The following is a 24,647-nucleotide window of genomic DNA, read 5'->3' as shown; positions in this document are numbered from 1 at the left end:
TCCCTATCTGTAACTATTGTGATATGCCTTATTTTTTACTTGTTTGTGTTTTCATGGTCATATAATAATTTGAAACCTTCTGATGAAAGATGCTGTATAAATAAGCTATCTGTTTTAATTGGCATGGAATCTGTTCAGCCTTAGGTAACCAACAACAAAAAAAGACAGCAAGTAGAGGAAAACAGCAAAAAGAGGTCAAAGCTGAGAATGTAGAGGTATGTTACTTGATATTTGTAAATATGAAAATTGAACAAAGGGTATTAACATATTCAGGAGTGTCTACAAGAAGCAACTGTACTATATAGGCACTGTAGCTAAAATAGTGACCACTGCTTTGACTCATGTCTTCGTTGGTCTGCTTGCAACTTGCAGGTTAACTTATAACTACTGTTGCATTGTTTTTTTTAAAATTTTCATATTAATATATTTAGGCTTAACTCTTCACATTGTAAAGTTTCAGAACTTTTTGCTTACAACCAGACTTTAAATATTCGATGTGAGCAATATTAATCTAATTTTAGTATTCTTATTTAAAAGACCACTGCCCTTGCTACTTTGATCAGAAAATACTTTGTTACCATAAACATGGTGTTGATGAGATTGTATTTAAGTAGACATGGGAACTTTGTATGGAATAGGGTCTTTAGTTATTTCATGAGGAAAATACATACACTTCCAAAACAGTTTCTCAGAATTGGCATATGTAGTTTATAGCAATGTACAGATTAAAAGTTTGGCTTTATACTTTTATAGAAGAGCGCATGCACCCTTACATGAGCTTTATATGCACGTCAGTAGTTTTTTAGGCAAGTTGGGTTGTGTGCAAAAATCCTAGACTTGTGCACGCACATCCAGGTATTATTGTGTGGCATTTGTGAACAAAACTGCATGTACACTTTTAAAAATAAATGGGCCTAATTTTTTGTTATAGGCCAAGCCTATTAGGCTTTTTGGGAGGCTTAGTTAATATCTATTTGAGTGTCATACTGTTGTTTGGCTTTTAACTGGTACCTACAAGATCATACTTGACTGAGATAGAGTTTTAAACACAAATGTAGCTACAGAAATGGCATGTTCAAGTAGTTTTTGTGTGATCGAATGTACAGTGTAATCATGCTCTTTCAAAAACTCCTGGTATTCCAAAATGTTTTGGAGGAGTTGTCTGGTTCAGATACTCCTGTGCATTTTCAACACCGCTGGCCAAATCTTGCTTGCTTAACCATGTGTAACCACAGTGACTTAATTACTGATCATCAGCCCTAATTTAAATTAATATAGAGGCATTTATCTGGGATATGCAGATATTCACCTTCTATATGCACACATAAAACTTCATTTGCTGCGTCATAAGGAAACAGCATGCAGAGTACCTTGTTTCTTAACTACCACTTCAAAATTTAGCATAATACTCCATTCCTCACTGAAGACTGTACTGAGAGTTAAGTAAAACCGTCTTTGAACTGAGTGAACAAGTGTCTGAACAAGCTTTTCATGCTTATATAACTGAAAAGAATTTCAGCAGTTGCCAAAAATCATCTTCAGATTGAGTATCTCAAAAATATCTGTCAGCTTTCTGTGCCAAAAGTTTAAGCCACTGAAAATGGGGTCTAGAATAAGCCATCCAACTATAACACACATTCTTTTTAGGGTGGTTGCAGATGTGTATTCTGCTTAGGTGTGCTGGAGAACTTTGCCTAGTGATACCTGTAGGGTCAGTACTCTAGCCTCTTAGCCCCTCCCTGGCTTATTTAAGGGTGGTGCCACCCAACTCCCCTCAGTTCCTTTTCACCACCTGCCACGAGAGTTGGAACATTCGATGTGGTAGTTTACCTCACTCTCTGTTTTTGGGGGCCTTTATTGTATATAGTTTAGTTTAGTGGTACGCTTAGATTGAGTCATAGTAGTTAGGATAGACAGACAGGGTCTGTCTACACAGCAAAGAAAAACCCATGTCTGGCCCATGCCAGCTGGCTCTAATTCCCTGGGCTCAGGCTGCAGGGCTCTTTCATTGCTGGATAGACTTCTGGGCTCGGGCTGAAGCCCGAACTCTGGGACCCTCCCACCCCGCAGGGCTCTCGGGTTTTTCTTTGGTGTGTAGACATACCCATAGTTTGACGAAGTTTAACCCTTGGGTTAGTCATGTGGGTTGGCTGTCCCCACTAGTGACCCCCACACGCAGTGTTTGTTGTGTCTGGGAAAAGGGCACATCTAAAGAAGGGTGTTCTGTCTGCCAATCATTTAAAAAGAGAACACTGGTGACAAGCTATTTGCATCTGAAGTGCAGCACCTTCTAGAGCAGGCCATGAGTCCCCCCCCTTGGTACCAGGGACCTCCACAGACTGTCCAGCCCTGCACTCTCCTTCAGAGATGACATGGAATGTTGCTTCCGACACCAGGTCTGGTGCTTCACATAACAGAATGAGGGATTATTCCGAGGAAGAGGTCCAACAAGACAGACCGAGACCATTCCAGAACTCAGGGATTTCTCTTAATCTTCTAAGAGGAGTGCTGGCTGGCACTATAATTCCTCCAGTATGCAGGATGGAGCTGGGCTGTCTCACCGCTTCCCAGTACTGCGACGAGATGAGTTGGACACTGTGCCAACTGTAGTATTGGCCATGACATCTGTTGAGTCCGATACCGATGTCAGGGTTGGCACTGACTGTACGCCATTAGCATATAAGGCAGTGTCAGACCTGCTCTGCCTTTCCTAGCCTGATTCCCCAATAATTCAAGAGCATTTGGCAGCCAGGGATGCTGCTTCTGCTGTGCCCTCTGCGCCATGTGGTCTGATTGCAGAGATGTCTTGTTCGTCAGCACTGTATTCTACTCTGCCTAAGACTCAGAATTCAGAGTTGTGGTCAACATCCTTTTTCTTAGCATCTGCACCAGTAGGCTGCTTGCTTTCTTCAGCACCGACTATGCCTTTGCTGCTGACCTCATCTTTGGGATTGGTACCTGTGATGGGTTCTTCCCTGCCCCTGGCGCCCCTCCTCCCCCCCCCGGGGTGCCGCCTGGAGCTGGGGTACCACTGAGCCTGCCTGACTCACCAGCCTGGGCTCCTTTTTCACCCGTAAGGGTTTGACAAGCTGCAGACACACTCCCGGTCTCTTTCACCAGCACACAGGTAGGGACACATCCAGCTGCAGCTACACACTGCATGGGAAGTCTCAGCTAAGGCACCTCCCAGTTCCTAAGGTATGCACCCCCCCTTTGGAGGGTAAACCCAAAATGATACTGTCTTGCGCTGCACTGGGAACTGTACAGCATAAGCTTATAAAATTCCTCAATGTGGGGAGAGAGAGAGAGCTTTCTGCCCCAAGTTATAATTTCCACACACCAGTTTTAGGCAGACCAAAAACAAGTTTATTAACTACAAAAGATATATTTTATGTGATTATAAGTGATGGCAAACAGATCAAAGCAAACTGAGCTTAACACACTAGATAGGTAGGATATGAATTACCAAATTCTCACCCTGAGTGATAAACAGGCTGGTAGATTCTTAAGGTACAAGCTGCCTTGGCTTTCCCAGGTTTTTATACACAAGCTAGCAATCCCGTAGCCGGGGACCATCACTTCCCCCCTGTTCAGTTTTTATTCCTCAGGTGTTTCCAGGTGTGGTGTTGTAGGGAGAGTAAGGTACCATCATGATATTATCACCCTTTTATATCGTCTCACTTGCTGGAAAGCTCTTTTGCTGTGACCTGGGTCAAACAGCACTACACTATGGGAACGATCTCTGAGAGGTTTCTATTGTACACAGTTCCTGGGGTAATCCTTGTGCTTGTGTGCATTTCCTCAATAAGCCATTAATATTGTTTGGCCTCTTTACTGTTGTATCCAAAAGGCCGCTTGTGGGTGTTTTCAACCTCACAACATATTTCAGTAACACATACATAACCAAACTTCAAAACTTTACATACAACAATAGCACATACAATACAACAATAGCACATACAATACAACGAGATATTAATGTCTAGCAGATCAAGACTTTTAGAATGATACCTCACAAGGCATATTTTGTACAAAACATATCCTAATTTACAGGACAGTGGTGAATATTGGGGTGCCAGGGTGTGTCAGTACCTCCCTCGTTTGCTTCAGTATTGTGTGGAATTGTGATGCCTCTTTTGGTACTGGAGGCACCAACTGCTAATTCATCCTTGGTACTGATGCCATCTCCATATTGGTTTTTGGATGAGGTAGGTAATTTGCTTGCCTCGTTGGGGATGGCTCCTCCTCTACCAGTGGACAACTTGCTGGTCTTGTCGAGACAGAGTTTGGGGACATCTTCCACTTCTCCCTCGCCTTTGAAGCACTGTTTTCGGAAATCCTCATGACCATCCTCAAATCACTATTGGTATAGAGATTGGCACCATTCTCGCAGTAGGGATGGGGCCCCTGCCCTAGTATCTACTGGTCACCAATGTCTTATCCCTATTCCCAGTTGCCTCCTTGGAATCCTTAGTACAGTCCTTGGTCTGCCAAATCGCATTCTTTGATGCAGTCCAAGGCAAGGTTGCCGATTCTGGCTGCAGTTTCTCATCGTGAGCTATCTCTATTACATGCACAGTCTGAGTTCATTCCTCCTGAGCTGGTCCAGACTGATTCTCTCATACCAGAGCTTCTATTGGCCCTGCACTCTTCCTCACCTGTGCCTGAGATTTTTAAGGATCTCCTGAGGTGTATGGCTTCTGCCTTGGGCATTCAGGCTGAGTTCACATAAGAGAAGACACATAAGTTGCTGGATAATCTCCAGGTGTCAACTCCAGGGAGGTAAGTCTCCAGGTAAACTAAGCCTTCTTGGAGTTTGCAAAGTCCTTGAGGAATACCCCAGCTTCATTACCACCTACAGCAAAGCATTTTGAGAAGCGCTATAACATTCTCATGGAGGGATTCAACTGCTTCTACTCCCATCCAGCCTCTAACTCCCTCATAGTAACAGCAGTAAATGACCGATCATGACAGGGGAGAGATGAATCCACCCCCAAGAACAAAGAATCTAAGAGGCTGGACTTGCCGGGGGTGGAGGGTAAGAAATGTACATGACTACCATTACAAATGTGCATTGTAAATCAGCAGGCATTGTTATCTCTGGACTTGTCTTCACAAATAGCAGCACAGCTGCACTGTTGTGGCTGCTCCGCTGTCGCGCTTTAGTGAAGGTGCAGTTACTAGGCTGACAGGAGAGCTTCTGCTATCGGTGTAGTTAATCTGCCTCCCAGAGAGGCAATAGCTATGTTGATGGGAGAAGCTCTCCCACTGACATAGCGCTGTCTACACTGGGTGCTAGGTTGATATCACTGTCACTCAGGGGTGTGGATTTTTTACACCCCTGAGCGACATAGTTTACTCCTATATAGGTCTTTATGGTAGACCTGGCCTAAATATGACTTCATCAATTGAGACACTATCTCCAAATTCATGGATAACTTGCCAGAAACGTCCAGGGAAGAATTTAAGGTGTTTGTTGGAGAGGGCCATCTGGCGGCCAAAACTTCATTGCAATCGGCCCTGGATGTGGCAGATGCCTCTTTTAGAATTACAGTAGAACCTCAGAGTTATGAACTGACCAGTTAACCTAGCACCTCATTTGGAATGGAAGTATGCAATCAGGCAGCAGCAGAGACCAAAAAAAAAAGCATGTACAGTACTGTTAAATGTAACCTCCAAAAAATAAAATAAAGGGAAAACTTAAAAAAAAAATTGGCAAGGTAAGGAAGCTGTTTCTGTGCTTGTTTCATTTAAATTAAGATGATTAAAAGTAGCATTTATCTTCTGTGTAGTAAAGTTTCAAAGCTGTATTAAGTCAATGTTCAGTTGTAAACTTTTGAAAGAACCATAATGTTTTGTTCAGAGTTAAATATTTCAGAGTTATGAACAACCTCCATTCCCGAGGTATTTGTAACTGAGGTTCTACTGTATGGCATCAGCTGTGACTATGAGAAGGGTCTTGTGGTTGCAGAATTCTGGCATAGTTCCTGATGTTCAGCAGTGCATGGAGGACTTACCTTTCAATGGTCACATTTTGTTTTTGGAGAGAACTGACGAACTTTACATTTTGTTTAAGGACTCCTGGGCCACTTTGTTTCCTGGGGGTTTAAACCCCGGCCACAGGGAGGCATAATTACGGAAGTCAGCAGCGACAGTATCGCTCACAGCCATTTTTCTGGCAGTCATCCTTCCCTGTTAAGCAGCAGGACTCCTCTAGGAAAGGGCATAGATTGCAGAGGAAGAAGCCTTCTGGGTCTAATTTTAGCTAGTGAGCCCAGCCCATTGTCCTCCGTCGAGTAAGCAGACATTTTGACTTTCAGATCCAGGACAGCATTCCATTTGTGACTTCTGTGCCCCATCTCTTCAGTTTGGGGACAGGCTGTCTTGCTTTTATGGTGCTTGGGATACAGTAATCCCTGACAAATGCGTCCTAAGCACCTTCAGATTATGCCATTCAGTTCCTCTGCATCTCTCCTACCCTGTCCCTCCTCAAGAACCCCTCTTGCGAGCCACTGTTTCTTCAGATGGTCTAAATTCTGTGTGCTTAGAGAGAGCTATAAAGAAGGTCCCGCTGAATCACTGGAGAAAGGGATTCTATTCCCGATATTTCCTGGTCCCCAAACCCAAAGGAGGGATGAGGCCAATTCTCGATCTCCACAGTCTTAACAAATACATCAAATATGTGGGATTCTGTATGGTCACTCTAGCAATGATCCTTTTTGCATTAAATCACAACGGGTTTGCTGCCCCAGATCTTCAAATGCTTATTTCCACGTGGTGATTTTCTCAAGCCATAGGAAGTTTCTGAGACTTGTCATGGCAGTCAACATCAGTACGCTGTGCTTTCCCTTGGCCCGTCCTCAGCTCCTCATGTTTTTACCAAATGCATGGTGGTAGTGACTGCATACCTCAGGAAAAGAGCAATTCACATCTTCCCATATCTGAACAACTGATTAGTGAGGGTCAAGACAAGTCCTCTCGCATGTTCAGTTCACATTGTTACTCAGGGTTTTCAGAACCCAAAGCAGTGGTAACTTAACTGTTTCAATTCAAGCGGTGTCAGGAATAAATCAATGGGAACACAGCGCTTCTGGCTGATGAAAATTGATAAAGTAAGCATGCTCTTATCTAAAACTACTATTTATTAGATGTAAGCACACACAGACATAAACAATAGGTTTAGAACATCTCAAATAATTACCTAGAATCTGAGATGGTAGTGAGTAATTAGCAGCAGGTCAGCAATAGCCACTAGCTTTCCTGCCGGGGAGTATGGCGTCAGGAAAAAGTCTCTCATGATAGCTTCAGAGAACTGTTCCAAAGTACACTCTATTGTCTTTTTATAACTAACCTTTACAAAACACACAGCTCATAGTAACCCCTACTGGGTCATCACCTCTCCTAACTTCAATAAACTACTTCTCAACAAAACATTCCTAACAGTCTTAGTCATAATAAGCTTCTATATCAAAGGCGCCCAAACTCAATGTCTCCATCCACTTATTTTCTTTCAGTCTCAGTTTCAGTCTTTTCTCCACTCCCATTGTGGTTAGCAGAAACTGCAAGCCTACAGCTAGTATTTGACCTTGCCTCCAGAAGCACGGCTTGTCCAAATTAATCCTTAACTGTGTGGTGGTCTATTTTATTAATTCATGGTGACTGAATGCACACAACATGGTTGCAATTAGTTTGATCAAATTCTGGGGTAACATTCCCCTCAATTCCAAGGCAACAACACTGCACCTTTTCAATTATCTGGGTCTGATCTTAAATGCGGGGAGGTTGGACATTAATACTAACTCAAAAAATCAAGTTCATTGGGGCCCTCCTAGACTCCATAAATCCAGGGCATTCCTACCAAATGAGCAATTCCAGGCAATTTGTCGCCTATGTCTGTCTCTGCTTTCACACTTCTACCATCTAAGTGTGCCTAAAGTTGTTGGGTCAAATGGCTGCATGCACTTACATGGTCCAGCATGCAAGATTTCACGTTCGTCCTCTTCAAATCTGGTGGAAGTTGGTCTATTGCCCAAATTGTCAGGTATTGGATGGGCTGGTCCAAGTGCATCCAGTGGTTCTGAACTCCCTTCAGTGGTGGACAGTTCAAAGTATACAAAGGTGTTCTCTTTGCTTGTGTTCTCCCCACGTCCCCTTAGATGGGATCATAGTTACAGATGCTTCCACAATAGGTTAGGCAGCACATCTGGGGGAATTGAAGATACAAGGTTTATGGACAGAGCAGGAAGCATCTCTTCATATCAAGGTTGTGGCGCTTCGGGCCATTTACAATGTATGCAAGGTATTTCAAGTGCAGATTGGGTCACGGCAATTCACATACTCACTAACAACATCACCACAATGTATTATGTGAACAAATGGAGGAAACCACTCCCATCAGCATTGTCAGGAGATGATAAAGTTCTGGCAGTTCTGAATCAAAGAGAACATCATTCCCACTGCTCCTCGTTTACCACAGGCCCAGAGTCACTCAGCTGATCGTCCTGCAGGAATTTCTCCCAGAATCACAAATGGTCTCTGAAGAGCAGTATACTGAGGTCCATATTCACAGAATGGGATATTCCTGCTATTGACCTGATTTTGACAGAAGACAAGAAGTGCAATCAAGTTTGCCCTCGAGCAGGTCTCAGTCCAGATTCCTTAGCCAATGCCTTTCATGTGAATTGGGGATCAGCATTGATGTATGCTTTCCCCCTGATCCCACTCATTCCTCAGCTCATTCTCAAGCCAAGGATGGATCATGCCAGACTAATTCTTATAGCACCAGTTTGGCCAAGACAATGTTGGTTTTCCAACCTCCTCAGTCTTTGTCCACCCATTCCTCTTCCTTGTTGACTCGAACTATTGACTCAGTTCCATGGTCAGATTTCACATCCAGCACTGAGCAGTCTGTCCCCAGCATGAATACTAGTATGGCTAGATAAAGAGAGCTGTTCAACAGATTCTGCTTAGCAGTAGAAAGCCCTCCGCTAGGGCCTATCTATTTGGAAAAGTGGAAACATTTTCCCATTTGGTGCCTAGCCCGGGGGATTCAACTGATACAATCCTGCATTCAGGACATCCTGGAGTACCTGTTACATCTTCAGTCCTCTGGTCTGTATCTCAGTTTGTTGAGAGTCTGTGTGACTGTGATTTCAGCATTTCATCCTGAAGTCCAAGGACAATCAGTTTTCTTGAACTCCATAGTAGTCAGATTTCTGAAAGTGGTCACTTGTCTCTTTCTACCAGAGAAGGAAGTGAGACTTAATACTGTTAGCCTCCCTTACGGGTTCTCCCTTGGCAACTTGTTCTCTGTCTCTCCTAGGCAGAAAGACAGTGTTTCTTGCAGCCATAACTTCTGCGAGAAGAGTTAGTGAGCTGTAGGGCCCTGATGGCAGACCCTCTGTATACTCACTTTTTCAAGGACAAGATTGCCTTGAGACCTCAACCTAAATTTTTAGTCTCAGGGGGTGTCACTATTTCATCTTAATCAGAATGTTTACTTACCTATATTTTTTCCAAAATCTCATTCAAATGCTAATGAACAGTGTCTTCATTCCTTGGATGTGAGACAATGCTTGGCATTTACTTGGAAAGAACTAAGCCATTTTGTTTCCTTGTCTTTTTGTTTCCTTTGCGGATTGCAAAAGGGTCAGGTGCTCTCTCTGCTGGCAATTCCGAGGTGAATAACATCCCATGTTACAACGGCTTATTATGAGATAGCTCAGACCCCGCCTCTGCAGAGATTAAGAGCCCATTTGACAAGGTCCCAAGTGACATCGATGGCATTTCTCAGTGACATTTTGATATTGAATATTTGCAGGGCTGCTACGTGGTCTTCCATACATATTTTTAGCAAGCATTACGCTGTTACGTCTGCATCCAGATCAGACATGAATTTTAGGAAGGCTGTCTTGCTGTTACTCTTTAAGGAGACTTCAAGCCCCACTTCTTTCTGATATTGCTTGTGAGTTACCTGAGTGGAATACATGTCTGCAACCACTCAAAAAAGAAGATTGTTACTTACCTGTACTGTAATCGTTGCTCTTTGAGATATGGGTGCAGACTTGTATTCCCCAATCCACCCTCTGTCCCCTCTGCCTCAGTCTCAATCCTTGACGTTCGGTATGAAGGAAGTGACGGAGAGCAGGGCCACACTACCCTTAAATAGCCTGGGGAGGGGCTAAGGGGCAACAGTCGCAAGCACCATCCCTTTGGGTACTGCTAGGCAAAGTTCTCTAGCTTTGATGCACTTGGCATGCACATACCTGAGTGGAATACACCTCTTCACCCACATCTTAAACAACAGTTGCAGTACAGGTAAGTAACCGTCTTTCAGGACTCCAGTGCTATAATTAGGATGGAGGCGTTCATTTTGTCTATAGCTTGGCTAATGTGCCTAAGTATTGGCAGTACACTAACCCTGTAACATCACTAATATCTAAACACAATGGGCAAGTTGAGGATGAAATGTAAGCCTCTAATTTAAAAAAGCAAGGTAATTCAGTTAAAGTAAATAACACTTCTTCTTCGAGTGATTGTTCACGTCCATTACACATTAGGTGTGCGTGCGTCGCGTGCATGGACGTCAGAAACTTTTTCCCTCAGCGGCTCCCGTCGGGCCGGCAGGGGGTCCGTCCCCCCCCACGCCAGAGCGGCGCCCCGCTCTAGCATATATATATATCCCTGCGGGCCCGACCCTCCCTCAGTTCCTTCTTACCGTCCGTGATGGCGTTGGAATAACTCTTATCTCTCGCCTGAGAGTGTCCCTTAGCGTTAGTAGTATCAGTGTTAACGTTAGCAGTTATCAGTTCTTTAGTAGATAGTTAAGCTCCTTTGTTTTAGGTGTTTGGTCAAATCCCGACACCGGCCCTGGGTGGCGGGGCATGCCGCACGCCCAAGGCTTCAAGGCTTGTGCCGCAAGCCTATGCCGATTAGCGATCCCCGCGACTTGTGTCTCCGTTGCCTGGGGGAATCGCACCAGAAAGAGCGCTGCAAGATCTGTAAGGCCTTCAAGCCCAGGACTAAGAAAGAGAGAGACTTTCGACTTAAGCAGCTACTCATGGAGGCTGCATTACAGCCCTCCACTTCGACGCATCCGGCCTCGGTGCAGAGTGCCCCGGCATCGGTTCGTGATCCTGCACCGGTGGGGCACCCTAAGCCTACGGCACCAAAACAGCAGGACCGCCCCCGGCACCAGTCGTCTTCGCCGACAAAATCGAAGGGCCAACCTAAGGCCCGAGGACACTCCCCACATAAAAAGGTAGCGCCCGTGAAGACCTCGAGTGCGCCCAAGGGCATTGCTGCCCCAGGACAGATCCCGGTGCCAGTGGCTCCGGCGCCGAAAGGCCCGTCGAGCCCCGGGATGAGTGAGGAGGAAGGGCTGGAGGAGCTTTTGGAACAGCCCTCCACGCCGGACACATTTGAGGCAGCAAGGGACCTTATTGAATTGTCCGCGGAGAGCCCCCTCCAGGCCAAAGACAAGCATCTGGAGCCGACACCGAGACTGCCATCCAGAGGCAAGCCGGCAATGGTGCGCCCATCAGGGTCACCATCTCGGCACCACTCATGGCGCCGATCCCGGTCGAGCTCCGCCTCGGTGGACTCCCGGCTACCCTCGGCGCAGAGAGCCTCACAGGCGTCTGGCCCTAGCAAGCGCCTGGCACCAGTCCAGCGTTCCCCGGCTCCTTATTCGACAGGCACTGGGACGTGTCAGTCACGCGATCCCCGAGACCGACCACTAGCAGTTGTTCCCGGTCCCAAGGGCACCGGTCCCAGTCCCGGTCAACAAGGCGCCGATCCCGGTCCCGGTCACGGAAGCACCACTCTCCGACCCTGGACCGGCACCGTCCCATGACACCACCGTGGCCCTCATGGTCACCGTCCGTGGTTTCTGAGGCAGACTCGGGCCATTCCAGCAGATATTCCCACAGGACACCAGCCAGCAGGGAACACCAAGCCGCTTGGCACCCACAGTGGGGCCCGCCAGGACAGTGGCCGTTCTGGACTCCGTGGGCCTACCACCAGCAAGGCCCCCCCGTCCAGGGCCTCGAGATCCGGCCCCTCGGGACACCGGTCCCGCTCCCCCTAGGGGCGCCCCTCCTCTCACAAGGAGGCCACGGTCTCCAGACCACCGGAGCAAGAGAGAGCCGACACGGCACCGAGCCCGGTACCGTCTCAGGCCCACTCAACTGGACAGACTCCAGAGGAGCTCCCAGCCGGTGAGGAGTTGCAGGAAGGGTTAGAGGAGGAAGCACAGAAGGCCTTAACCTCTTCCTCCTCGCCAGATGAAGCCGTGGCGGGCACGACAGTATCAGGCCCTCCCCCGATTGACCATCGGGCGCACCAGGAACTACTCCGCCGAGTAGCCCTCAATTTGGGGTTACAGGCGGAAGAGACGGTAGAGCAGGAGGATCCCATGGTGGACATCCTAAGCCCTGAAGGCCCCTCCAGAATCGCGCTTCCGCTCATAAAAACGGTACAGTCTAATTATAAGACAGTATGGCAAACACCGGCCTCCAGTGCACCAACTGCGAAGGGCGTAGAGAGGAAGTACTTCGCCCCCTCCAAAGGGTTCGACTTCCTCTTTTGTCACCCGACACCCTGTTTGCTGGTCGTATCTGTGGTCCACGAACGAGAGCGACATGGCCAGCAAGCCCCGGCCCCCAAGGCCAAGGAGGCAAAGCGCTTGGACTTGTTTGGTAGAAAGGTCTACTCGTCTGGGGGCCTCCAGTTAAGGATCGCTAATCAGCAAGCGATTCTGAACAGGCACAATTTCAATTCTTGGGCATCAGCCTCCAAGTTTAAGGACTCCCTGCCCCAGGGTTCACAACCAGAGTTCGCAGCCATAGTGGACGAAGGGAAGGCGGTAGCCAAAACCTCTCTGCAGGTCTCCCTTGACTCGGCGGATGCAGCTGCCAGGACAATCACGTCAGGAGTGGTGATGAGGCACTCGGCATGGTTACAGGCTTCAGGCCTCCCACCAGAGGTGCAAAACACCTTGCAAGACCTCCTGTTCGAAGGGTCAGGCTTGTTCTCGGACCAAACGGATGCCAGGCTACATAGCCTCAAAGACTCCCGAGCAACCCTCAAGTCGTTGGGAATGCACACCCCAGCGACACAGAGGAAACCTTTTAAGCCCCAACCACCGCAGCAGAGACAGTACCACCCTCGCCCCAGGCAGGAACCGTACCACAGAAGGGGCAGGGACAACAGGCATAGGCGAAACAACACGCCTAGCCAAGGCAAGCCGCAGCCTGGCAACAAGCAAGGATTTTGAAGTTGCGATCGAGGACAGCGTACTGACCCTCATACCGGATCCTCCCCTATGTTTCAGGGACCGTTTGTCCCATTTCTACTGTGCTTGGTCCCGTATAACATCGGACCGTTGGGTTCTTCGCACGGTAGAGGTGGGATACACCCTTCAGTTCTCCTCCCCCCATCCCTGTCCCTCTTCAGGGACCCCTCTCACGAGCAACTCCTTATACAGGAGGTGCAGACCCTCCTCAGAGCAGGGGCGGTGGAAGAGGTCCCTCCAGACCTAAGAGGGAAAGGGTTCTACTCCAGATATTTCCTTATTCCCAAAGCAAAAAGGGGGTCTCCGCCCTATTTTGGACCTTCGCAAACTAAACAAATTCTTAGTGAAGGCCCGCTTTCGCATGGTCTCCCTTGGCGCTATTATCCCATCCCTGGATCCGGGGGATTGGTACGCTGCCCTCGATATGAAAGATGCATACTTTCACATCGCCATCCGCCCTGCTCACCGGCGGTTCCTGCGTTTCATCAATCAACCAACACCATTTCCAATTTACGGTCTTGCCCTTCGGCCTAGCAACGGCCCCTCGAGTGTTCACGAAATGCATGTCCGTGGTGGCAGCCTTTCTTCGAAAAAGAAAGATGCGGGTATACCCGTACTTGGACGACTGGCTCCTCGCGGGCAGGTCAGAGGACGAGGTCCGCTCCCACGTGGCACTGGCGTTACAGGTGTTCCAGAAGCTCGGTCTACTGGTCAATGTGCCCAAGTCCTCACTGATCCCCACGCAGAGACTGGACTTCATAGGGGCAGTCCTGGACTCGGTGGAGGCACGAGCAAGTCTTACAGTTCCCAGGTTCCTGGCCATTCAAAGAGCCGTAACCTCCATTCAACAATTTCCCACGACCACAGCCAGATGCTGTATGCAACTCCTGGGACACATGGCGGCTTGCACACATGTAGTCAGACATGCCCGCCTGAGACTCAGACCGTTACAGCTGTGGCTAGCCCAAACGTATCGCCCCAGCAGAGACCCCTTGGACCTGGTAGTGACAATCCCAGCTCGGGTGTCGAACTCCCTCCGCTGGTGGCTCGATCGACAGCAAGTTTGCAAAGGAGTCCCTTTTGCTGCACCGCAGCCCACCCTGACACTAGTAACAGTGCGTCAGACCTGGGCTGGGGGGCACACTTAGGGGACCTACGGACCCAGGGCTTATGGTCCAGGGAGGAAAAGTTGCTCCACATCAATGTGAAGGAGTTAAGGGCAGTTCGCCTCGCCTGCCAGACCTTTCACGCTACCATAGAAGGCCACAGCGTGTCAGTTCTGACGGACAACGCTACTGCCATGTTCTACATAAACAAGCAGGGCGGGTCCCGATCCTCTCCCCTCTGTCACGAGGCGCTCCTCCTATGGGACTTCTGTATAGCCCACTCAGTCCAATTGGTGGCAGCATATCTTCCGGGGGTCCAAAAATGGGTTAGCAGACCGCCTCAGCAGGTCGTACCACATGCACAAATGGACGCTGAGAAAGGACGTCCTGCATTCAATTTTCCAGAGGTGGGGTTTTCCCCAGGTGGATCTCTTTGCCACCAAGGACAACAGCCAATGCCCTCGGTTTTGTTCATTCCAGAACCTCAGCCCAGATGCCTTCGCGATTCAGTGGGGCGGGAGCCTGAGGTACGCCTTCCCACCATTCCCGCTCATCCACAGGGTCCTGCTCAAGACCCGCAGGGACAAAGCAACAATTATTTTCATCGCACCGGCGTGGCCGCGCCAGCATTGGTTTACGACCCTGCTGGAACTGTCATCGACCGCCCCGATTGCCCTACCCCTGCACCGAGACCTCATAACGCAGGACCGGGGTCGCCTACTCCACCCAAACCTACCGTCGCTACATCTCACGGCGTGGAATCTCTCTGGCTAAACGCTACGGAGAATAGGTGCTCCCACCAGGTCCAACAAATTCTCCTTGGTAGTAGGAAGCCCTCCACAAGAGCGACCTACCTTGCCAAATGGAAGAGGTTCTCCCACTGGTGCGAGCCTAATCACATACAGCCTCTGCAGGCCTCCATCCCATCAATACTGGACTACTTATCTGGCCGCCATATCGGCGTTCCACCCGGGAGAGTTGGGTTTTTCGGTATTTTCTAACCCCACAGTAGTCCGATTCCTCAAGGGGCTGGAAAGGGTGTTTCCCTACTCACGCCCGCCGGTCCCTACATGGAACCTTAACCTGGTCCTAACTAAACTCATGGGACCACCCTTTGAACCCCTAGCCTCTTGCTCTCTCATGGAAGGTAGCGTTTCTAGTGGCCATTACATCGGCTAGGAGGGTATCGGAGTTGAGAGCCCTCACTTCGGAACCCCCTTATACAGTTTTTTATAAGGACAAGGTACAGCTGAGACCGCACCCCAAATTCCTCCCTAAAGTGGTCTCACAATTTCACATGGGGCAGGACGTTTGTTTACTGGTGTTCTTCCCCAAACCCCATACGGACCCAAGCTACCGCAGCCTGCATACCCTCGATGTCCGTAGAGCCTTGGCATTCTATCTGGAACGGACCAGGCCATTCCACAAGTCGACACAACTGTTCATTGCCATTGCGGACAGAATGAAAGGCCAGCCTATGTCGGCTCAACGATTATCATCATAGATTGTGCTTTGCATCCGCACATGCTATGAGCTCGCCAAAGTACCAGCCCCGGCGATCAGGGCTCACTCGACTAGGGCCCAAGCATCCTCGGCGGCTTTCTTGGCGCAGGTTCTACTCCAGGAAATCTGTAAAGCGGCCACCTGGTCGTCGGTGCATACATTCACAGCCCATTACGCAGTCCATCATCAGACCAGAGAGGAGGCGGTGGTCGGTAGGGCTGTGCTTCAATCAATCATTACTTGACTCCTACCCTCCTCCAATGGTAAGCTTGAGAGTCACCTAATGTGTAATGGACGTGAACAATCACTCGAAGAAGAAAAAACGGTTACCTACCTTTCGTAACTGTTGTTCTTCAAGATGTGGTGTTCACGTCCATTACACCTCCCACCCTCCTTCCCCTCTGTCGGATTCATCGGCAAGAAGGAACCGAGGGAGGGTCGGGCCCGCAGGGATATATATACGCTAGAGCGGGGCGCCGCTCTGGCGGGGCGGGGGACCCCTGCCGGCCCGACGGGAGCCGCTGAGGAAAAAAGTTTCCGACGTCCGTGCACGCAACGCGCGCACGCCTAATGTGTAATGGACGTGAACAACACATCTCGAAGAACAACAGTTACGAAAGGTAGGTAACCGTTTTTTACGGAGGATTAGATCTAAATTTAGTCTTCTAGAGCAGTGGTTCTCAACCTTTCCAAAGTACTGTATCCCTTTCAGGAGTCTGATCGGTCTTGTGTACCCCAAGTTTCATCTCACTTAAAAACTACTTGCTTACAAAGTCGGACATAAAAATACAAAAGTGTCACAGCACACTATTACTGAAAAATTGCTTACTTTCTCGTTTTTACCATATAATTATAAAATAAATCAATTGGAATATAAATATAGTACTTACCGTATGTACTCATTCATAAGCCAAATATTTTTGATGAAAAGTGACTCATCAAAGCGCAGGGGTCGGCTTATAAATGGGTCTACACCAAAATTTGATGATTTTAATCTCTATGGAATCATTCAATTGAATATCTAATACATTGTTGTTTTGTTTACCTGGAGCGTCTGCAGGTATGGAGCCCCTCAGCTCCCTGTGGCGCCACTTCCCGCAGCTCCCATCGGCTGGGAACGGCGAACCGCGGCCACTGGGAGCTGAGGGGCTCCGTGCCTGTGAACGTTCCAGGTAAACAAAACGTCCAGGCCCGCTAGCGGTTTACCCTAACGGGCCAGGAGCCAAAGTTTGCCAACCCCTGAAATATAGGGTCGGCTTATGAAAGGGCCATACAGTTTTTGCTATTTTTACTTATCCATCTTGGCGGGGTCGGCTTATAAACAAACGGGCTAATGAAAGTCCTGTAGTACTTGCAGTAATATGGACTAACGTTGAAATAGAAGTGACAATAACCTCAACTTTATTTCTACTATAAGAACTGGTTTGAATGTTTGCTTTGTCTATTTTGTGCTGTTACAGGCACATAAACATGAAGTGGAAGGAAATACTTTGATGGATCAACTAACTGAAGTCTCTGTCAGTAACTCTAAAAATCCAACATCAGAAGTTCATCAGGAAGAGACCCTGCTAGAAAAGGAAAACATACCGGTGACACATATTCCAGTTCCAGTGAGACAGAGAACATGTTCTTTTGCTCCTCAGAACTTTGTGTTTCAGCCCCTAGATGGTTTAACAACTTATAAAGTTACACCCATGACTCCTTCCAGGGCAAATGCATTTTTGACACCCTGTCTCTCCTGGAGCCCTATGAAAATTGAAGCGTAAGAACTCCCTCTTCTAATGACTTTGCTTCCATTACAGCTTAGACCTTGTTGATGAAAAGGGATTCAAATTGCAATGGCAGTTCTGCTGTGGAAACCTGTCTAATATTAAACTGTAGCAGCATGTCAGTTGAAGGATATCTGACATTTAATGAAATGATTTCTGATCACTACCCACCAAGCCTATATTTGACTGTGTAGTGGTAAAGGAAACCATGGTCTATAATCATGTGCCTTTAGGAGTAGAGCTCTCTGCAGTCTCTTGATACATGCTATGAAATACACACTTGTTGCTTTTTAGTAAAAATAGTTTGACTTCTCAAGGCACACATGTTTAACATTTAGATTTGGTTAACTGCACTTAAAAATGCCTTGTTCCTGTAATGTAGTATATTATTGGCCATGTTAGCCCATTTTAAGGCATGCCAAGTAACTGTTTCTAACTTTTCTATTCCTTAGTAATGTTTCTAAAGAAGAATCAAGAAACGAGTGTTTGTTAAAAAGTCAAGCTCCACCTGCTCAGGAAGGGACTGATAAAGGCTCTCAAGAACAGCACATTGCTACAAATTCACTGAAAGTGAAGAATGGTATAGTATTGCGATTCACATTTCATGTAATCCTCTCTTCCTTGTTTGTCAAGTGCAGTGTCCTGGTGATCAAATATCCTTCATATATTTTTCAGAATGTGCCTCAACCAAGACGCAAGATGCTATGCAGAGTTCACATGAAACTAGTCCAGTGTCTGCAGATATCTCTGCAATTGAAACCAAAGCAGGAGAAACAGATCATGACGTTCCCTATTTCAGGTTTGTGTTAAGATTAGCTTCTTACTTGGCTAACAAGACTTCAGAACAGAGCACTAAAAACTAGAATATCAATAAAACACAAACTCAATAAGTCACTTTAAACTCTAACAACATCAATAGTAAGAGGTTTTCTTGGTAGCTGGATAATCTGAGTCATGTTTAACTCTCATACTGGCCTTTCCTAGAGTTCTTAAAGCCAGTGACAAACCATCTCTTAAATGTTAATTTGGAATAGATCAGTGTCTTTATCTTCCTATATGTACCAAGCAGATGTTAATTACTATTCTCTTTTTGTGCTTTGTATTATATACATATTGAATAAAAACAGAATTTAAAGTGATGAAGACTAATGCCTTCTTAACCCTAGGAGAGCGAGCGGAGAAAGTTCTCTTTTTATCAGTCTCCAAGACTGGCTGCTTAGGCTTTTATAGCTTGCTGGTATATTCTATCAAACCTCTCCTAGAGCAGAAAGAAGAAATATTTCCCTCCTAGTAAGAGACTAAGAGAGAACACCAGCAGCTGCAAAAGTACTAATGGCAGTTAGGGAGGATCAAATTTTACTGTAAAATATAACAGAGGTTGGGTATCTCACTTTTCTTTTTAAGAAACGTTCTTGCCTCTGAGACTGAGAGGCTGATGTCACACTGTCTCCAGTGGGATGGAAAGTTTGAACTGGACATACCAGAGGATGGTAAGAGAACAAACATGTAGAAGGGAACAGAATGGGTTTCATCCCAACCCTATATTGTCTGATCACTGGGGGTGGGGGGAAAAGCATAATTTATTTTGATTGTATGGGCCAAATTGCATTGGTTGAGACACATGAAAAAACTGTATTGGGCAAAGTGTAGAGTTTGTCCAGAATATTTTTAAAGGTTAGCATTAAAGCTCACATAGAGTGTCAGAGTTTTAGGCCAGGAGGGACCACTGGGTAACCTAGTCTCACTTCTTGTATAGCACCAGGCCACCAACCCCACCTAGCACCCACACATTAACCCAACAACCGAAATGAGACCAGTCTTACAACCCACAGGACACTAGACTATTAAGAGCCACAGGCAGAGACTAGGAGGGACCGAGGCCCCCATGATGGCAGGAAAATGATTAAGTGAGATATACCCAGATAATCCTGGCAAGTGACCTGCACCCACATACTGCAGAGGAAGGCAAAAAAACCCCAAGATCTCTGTCAATCTGACGTGGGGGGAAATTCCTTCCCAACCTCACATATGGTGATTAGTTATAGTATGGTCATTTAAGCCAGAACCAGCAGACCAAGCACCTGAGAGAGAGAGAGTGTGTGTGCTTGGTGCCACCTCAGAGCTCTGGCCACCCCGCAGCGTCCCATCTCCAGCGATGGCCATCTTCTGATGCTTCAGAGGAAGAAGATAAATAAAAACCCTCCCAGAATAGCTGTGGGGTGGGGGGAATCCATTCCTGCCCCCTTCTGGTGGCCAGCTGAAACCCTGAAGCATGAGATTTAGGATGCAGTTTGCTGACACTAACAAAGTAAATGGAGTTGTCCACCAAAACAACTTCTCATTTTCAAACTTTGCCCTTTGTGTGACTTTTACCAAAAAAAAAAAAGCATGAAACATAGCCAAGCTATAGAATAGCTTTTAAACCAAATTTAAGACTTAACATAGAGTAACTGTTCTTGTTTGGGGAACATGAGTCCAATGCCATAGTCAGACCTCCTCTTTTAAGATCTCTGGAGGTTGTGCTACTTCTAAAAGTATCTAGCATGCCTAGAAGAGTTGCATATATGGTGGTTGGCTGCTGCTCCATATGAGCTGTTTTGAAACATTGCTCTGGATGCAGTGAATCTGAAGTCCGGTTATACAGGAAGCGAATTCTGGCACTCTATGCTATTAGACATAAATAGATTAAACCACAATAACGGTAGAATGAAATGTTCTTTTAATGTGTATCTTCAACTGTTAACTTGTTATCATCAGCAAAAGATCTCATTCGGACAACAGTTGGTCAAACGAGACTGCTCATAGCAGAGAGGTTTAAACAGTTTGAAGGACTGGTGGATAACTCTGAATTTAAACGGGGTGATAAGGAGACGACATGCACAGATCTGGATGGATTTTGGGATATGGTTAGTTTTCAGGTATGCACTTAAAATGTTAAACTACAACAAAGCACAGAACCTCTACGAAATTCATGTGAAACTTCTTTCAATCCACTGTGTTCATTTTATGGAGGCTGCATTTGTAGATTTTCAGACCCTAATGTATTCTGTGTACACAAAACAAAACTATAGGTGCTGGTTTAGTAGTCTAATGGTAACCTGTACACTGTAACACAGCTGTGACTGTGTGGTCACAGCTGTGTTATAGTGTACAGGTTACCATTAGACTAGATCTTTTGAGAGAAGTGGGGAAGAGCATCTTTCGTGTGTTTCAGAGAGCAGTAGTGAAATGCATTTGAGCCTGGGGGAAAATGAGCCTTTCCTAAACTGGAATTGATTAGTGCTTCTTTTGTCCTTTTTTAACCCAGCAAATTTATAACTAGTCAAATCAAAAGGCAAAAATATATTTAGCTTGCAATGACCACCCAAGGGAACTGGAGTGTGTCCTTGGATTTTCTCAGGGAAATGGGTGGGTCTGCCACCTGGAAAGTCACAAGCACTTGGGAAGAAACCTTTGGCTAATGCAGCCAACTTTGTATATGCTGAAAGAATGGAATATGCTACACACACCTATTTGGTTGCTGGAAAGGCAGCAGAAAACCTTTACCTAGGAGGAAGCATAAGGGTGCTGTGGAGACAAACTTGGCGGAAAAAAATCCCCAGCTCTGCCCAGTTCTCCCTCACTACTCAGTCACTTGCACATGGTGTGAGTGAGAGGTGAGAGGAGAACTGGTGGAATCAGATGCATGTTACCTCAGAGAACCAGTTCACCAGGGACGGACCAAGTGTTGTAACTCCAGACTGACCAGGGACAGCAAACTCCTTACCAGATTCAAAGACGAGCCAAGGAGATGGTACTGTTGTAGTACAAGTTTGTGTCCATAGTCTCAGGATGTCAAGAGCAGGGACTGAACAGGCTAGGAGAAGGAATCTAGGAAAGGAGGCAGAGATGTAGCAAATCTTGCAACAACTCTACACTAAAAATGTTTCCTGCCTAGCGGAGAGCCTGCACTTCTGGGTGTTGCCGTTGTAGGTACTGTTGCACAATAATGTGTTCCACATAGCCCTTAAGCCTAATGATTTCTAAGAAAATTTCTTGGACACAACTTAATTTGTCACTCTTTATTTCTAATTCAGCATGTGAACAGTAGGCTGTAAGCAGACTACTTTAATTCTAGGTGTTGGATTTCCTGAAGGTGATCCAGTGTGTTCTTTCATTGGATCATCCAGTGTGACAAGGACTGTTTTGAATAAACCCAAGTATCTTGGAATCTAATGTGTGTATATTAGTGTTAGTCACATCAGCTATGTTAACTGGGAGCCAGCGATTCATTTCTCCTACTAGAATCTGTTGGTAGTTCAGCCCGCTTCTATATTTAATTGGAAAAGGTACAGAAAAGGGCAACAAAAACGATTAGGGGTATGGAACAATTTCCATATGAGGAGAGATTAATAAGACTGGGACTTTTCAGCTTTGAAAAAAGAAGACTAAGGGGGGATATGATAGAGGGCTATAAAATCATGACTGGTGTGGAGAAAGTAAATAAGGAAGTGTTATTTACTCCTCCTCATAATACACGAACTAGGGGTAACCAAATGAAATAAATAGGCAGCAGGTTCAAAGCAAACAAAAGGAAGTATTTCTTGAGACAATGCAGTCAACCTGTGGAACTTTTTGTCAGAGGCTGTTGTGAAGGCCAAGACTATAACAGGGTTAAAAAAAACGAGATAAATTCATGCAGGATAGGTCCATCAGTGCCTATTAGCCAGGATGGGGAGAGATAGTGTCCCTGGCCTCTGTTCGCCAGAAGCTGGGAATGGGTGAAAGGGGACGGATCACTTGATTACCTGTTCTGTTCATTCCCTCTGAAGCACCTGGCATTGGCCACTATCAGAAGACAGGATACTGGGCTAGATGGACCTTTGGTCTGACCCAGTATGGCCGTTCTTATGTTTTTAATGTAAAGGTACCTAAATACCCAATAAACCACCTGTTTTATGCTTAAAAGACATTTGATTGAAATAAGTTATGCAGCTGTAAATCTAGTGTATTTTGACCATAACCTAGTTCTGCAGCAGTCTTTTCTTGGATCTTCAACAGATAGAAGATGTGAATAAAAAATTTGATAACCTGAGTAAACTTCAAGAGAATGGTTGGCAGCCAGTTAACATCCCAAGCAAAAGAGCCATCAAGGTATGTGCAACTCCTAAAAGTCTGCTCTAAGACTTAACATGTAACCATTTTGAACAGTTCTAAATAGAATATTTGTAGTATAAGGCTACTATGCCTCCTGAAGCCCTGCTCATTCAGTTTTTCCTCTCTAAATAAAACCAGTAATATTAGAGAACTCCTTTCAAAAAACAGTCTTCACCCTTTCACCCCCACCCCCAATTAACTGGCAGTAGTGACCTATAGTTTAGCCTTTTCTGGCCCAAGGAATTGGGACTAGGAATTGAAATCTTGACTCTTGCACAGAGAACCACAGCAAAGGCATACCATCTCTTAAGGCTTGTCTACACTACAGTTATGTTGGTATAACTTATGTCGCTCAGAGATGTGATAAGCCACACCCTGGAGCGACATAAATTACACAGACCTAAGCACCGGTGTGGACAGCACTATGTCGGCAGGAGCTCCCGCCGACATGGCTACCCCCTCTCGCTGGGGTGGTTTTATTATGCCAACAGGAGAGCTTTCTCCCATCGGCATAGTGTCTTCACCAGACGTGCTACCGCAGTGCAGCTGCATCAGTGTAGCTGCACTGCTATAGCACTTCTAGTGTAGAGTAGGCCTCAGAATTAAAGTAGGTAGAGAGCCTGTAATAAGGCAGTGGCTTCCTCAGGACCTGATAGGGAGGGACCATTACACTCCCCAGGGTGGGTGCAGGCAAACCTGCCCCGCCCCCCTCACAGGAAGTGTAAGGGCGGGGCAGGAAGTATAAGAGGAGGGCCCTACAGCTCAGTTGCAGGTGGACTGGGGAAGGAAGTGGACGACTCCCCAAGAGCCACACCCTGGGCAAGACCCAGGACTGGCCATGGAGTAGACCGATGCCCTACTGACCCAAGAGGCAAAAGGCCCCGGAGAGACATCAGAGGAAGCACTGCAGGACAGAGCCTGGTGGCAATGGAGCAACGCCGACAGAGTTGGGTAGGAAGTAGCTCAGGGAAACCAGATCTTGGTCCAGTTGTGCTGGCAGGGCACGAGGCAGTGTTTCCCTACTGACCCAATTATGGGACTGTCCGCCACTGCTACGGCCCTGAGCTGGCACCTGGTGGAGTAGGGTGGGCCCGGGTACCCCTACGCCCTGCCACTGCCCCACCTCTAGGGCTGACTACATACTGTACTCAGCCTAGGCCAGAAGGCCTGCATCAGAGACTGCTGGGTGATTGCCCCAGCCAGGAGGCTGAGGGCTATAGAATGTTTATTTGCTCTGCTCCACCCAGAGGGCCAGAGCTCAGAGACAGCTGTTGTTGTTTGCCCCAGCCAGGAAGCTGAGAGCCATAAACTATTGACTATTGCGTCCACACTCAAAGTGCCAGAGCCCAGACCTACTGCTGTTTGCCCCTGCCAGAAGGGGGTGCCACAGACCCCGAGAGGGAAGGCGGCTACAAAGCCACAAACTTAAAGTGTAGTAGCTAACATCTCAGTTGTACTCTAGAGGAAGGACTCTTGTCAATGCAATATTAACTCAGTTTGCTTTTTCGGGTGAGGTCGTTGCAGTCATGCCAGTGGCAAAAGTAGAAAGTTATGGGTGACTTTGCTAAACCTGTGCTGTAAATGCTAAACTGTAATAAAGGGGAGTAAATGTAGGACAGTTCGACTATTGGGGTTAGAATACTTCTGATTTTTTGGGTATGAAACAGTCTGATGCTCCAAAAACATAACTGTTAAAGTATTTAATACAGTCTGCCAAGTGGAAGGTAGGTAATCGCTTCCAGTGACTCATTGGACTAACAGTCAGGCTGTGTGCGTTCCACAGTTTGGCTGCAGAATCCATTCTTTGCTGCAGAATTATGCACCAGAATATAAGCTTCA

At 46.7% G+C, this 24,647-nt stretch overlaps 1 protein-coding gene across 1 annotated transcript in view; it reads left to right on the top strand.

Moving 5' to 3' along the window:
• Positions 1-24,647, top strand: part of DLGAP5 (DLG associated protein 5) — a 49,187-nt gene that overhangs the window by 10,505 nt on the left and 14,035 nt on the right. The window contains exons 6-12 of the mRNA XM_065403095.1: positions 139-215; positions 17,364-17,665; positions 18,125-18,252; positions 18,348-18,471; positions 19,077-19,162; positions 20,430-20,590; positions 22,713-22,805. Of these exons, the coding sequence (XP_065259167.1) occupies positions 139-215; positions 17,364-17,665; positions 18,125-18,252; positions 18,348-18,471; positions 19,077-19,162; positions 20,430-20,590; positions 22,713-22,805 (971 nt within the window). The remainder of the gene's footprint in view (positions 1-138; positions 216-17,363; positions 17,666-18,124; positions 18,253-18,347; positions 18,472-19,076; positions 19,163-20,429; positions 20,591-22,712; positions 22,806-24,647) is intronic.

This window comes from Emys orbicularis, chromosome 4 (assembly GCF_028017835.1).
Source record: "Emys orbicularis isolate rEmyOrb1 chromosome 4, rEmyOrb1.hap1, whole genome shotgun sequence".
NCBI classification, from domain to species: domain Eukaryota; kingdom Metazoa; phylum Chordata; order Testudines; family Emydidae; genus Emys; species Emys orbicularis.
This window is presented reverse-complemented; position numbering and strand designations above follow the sequence as displayed.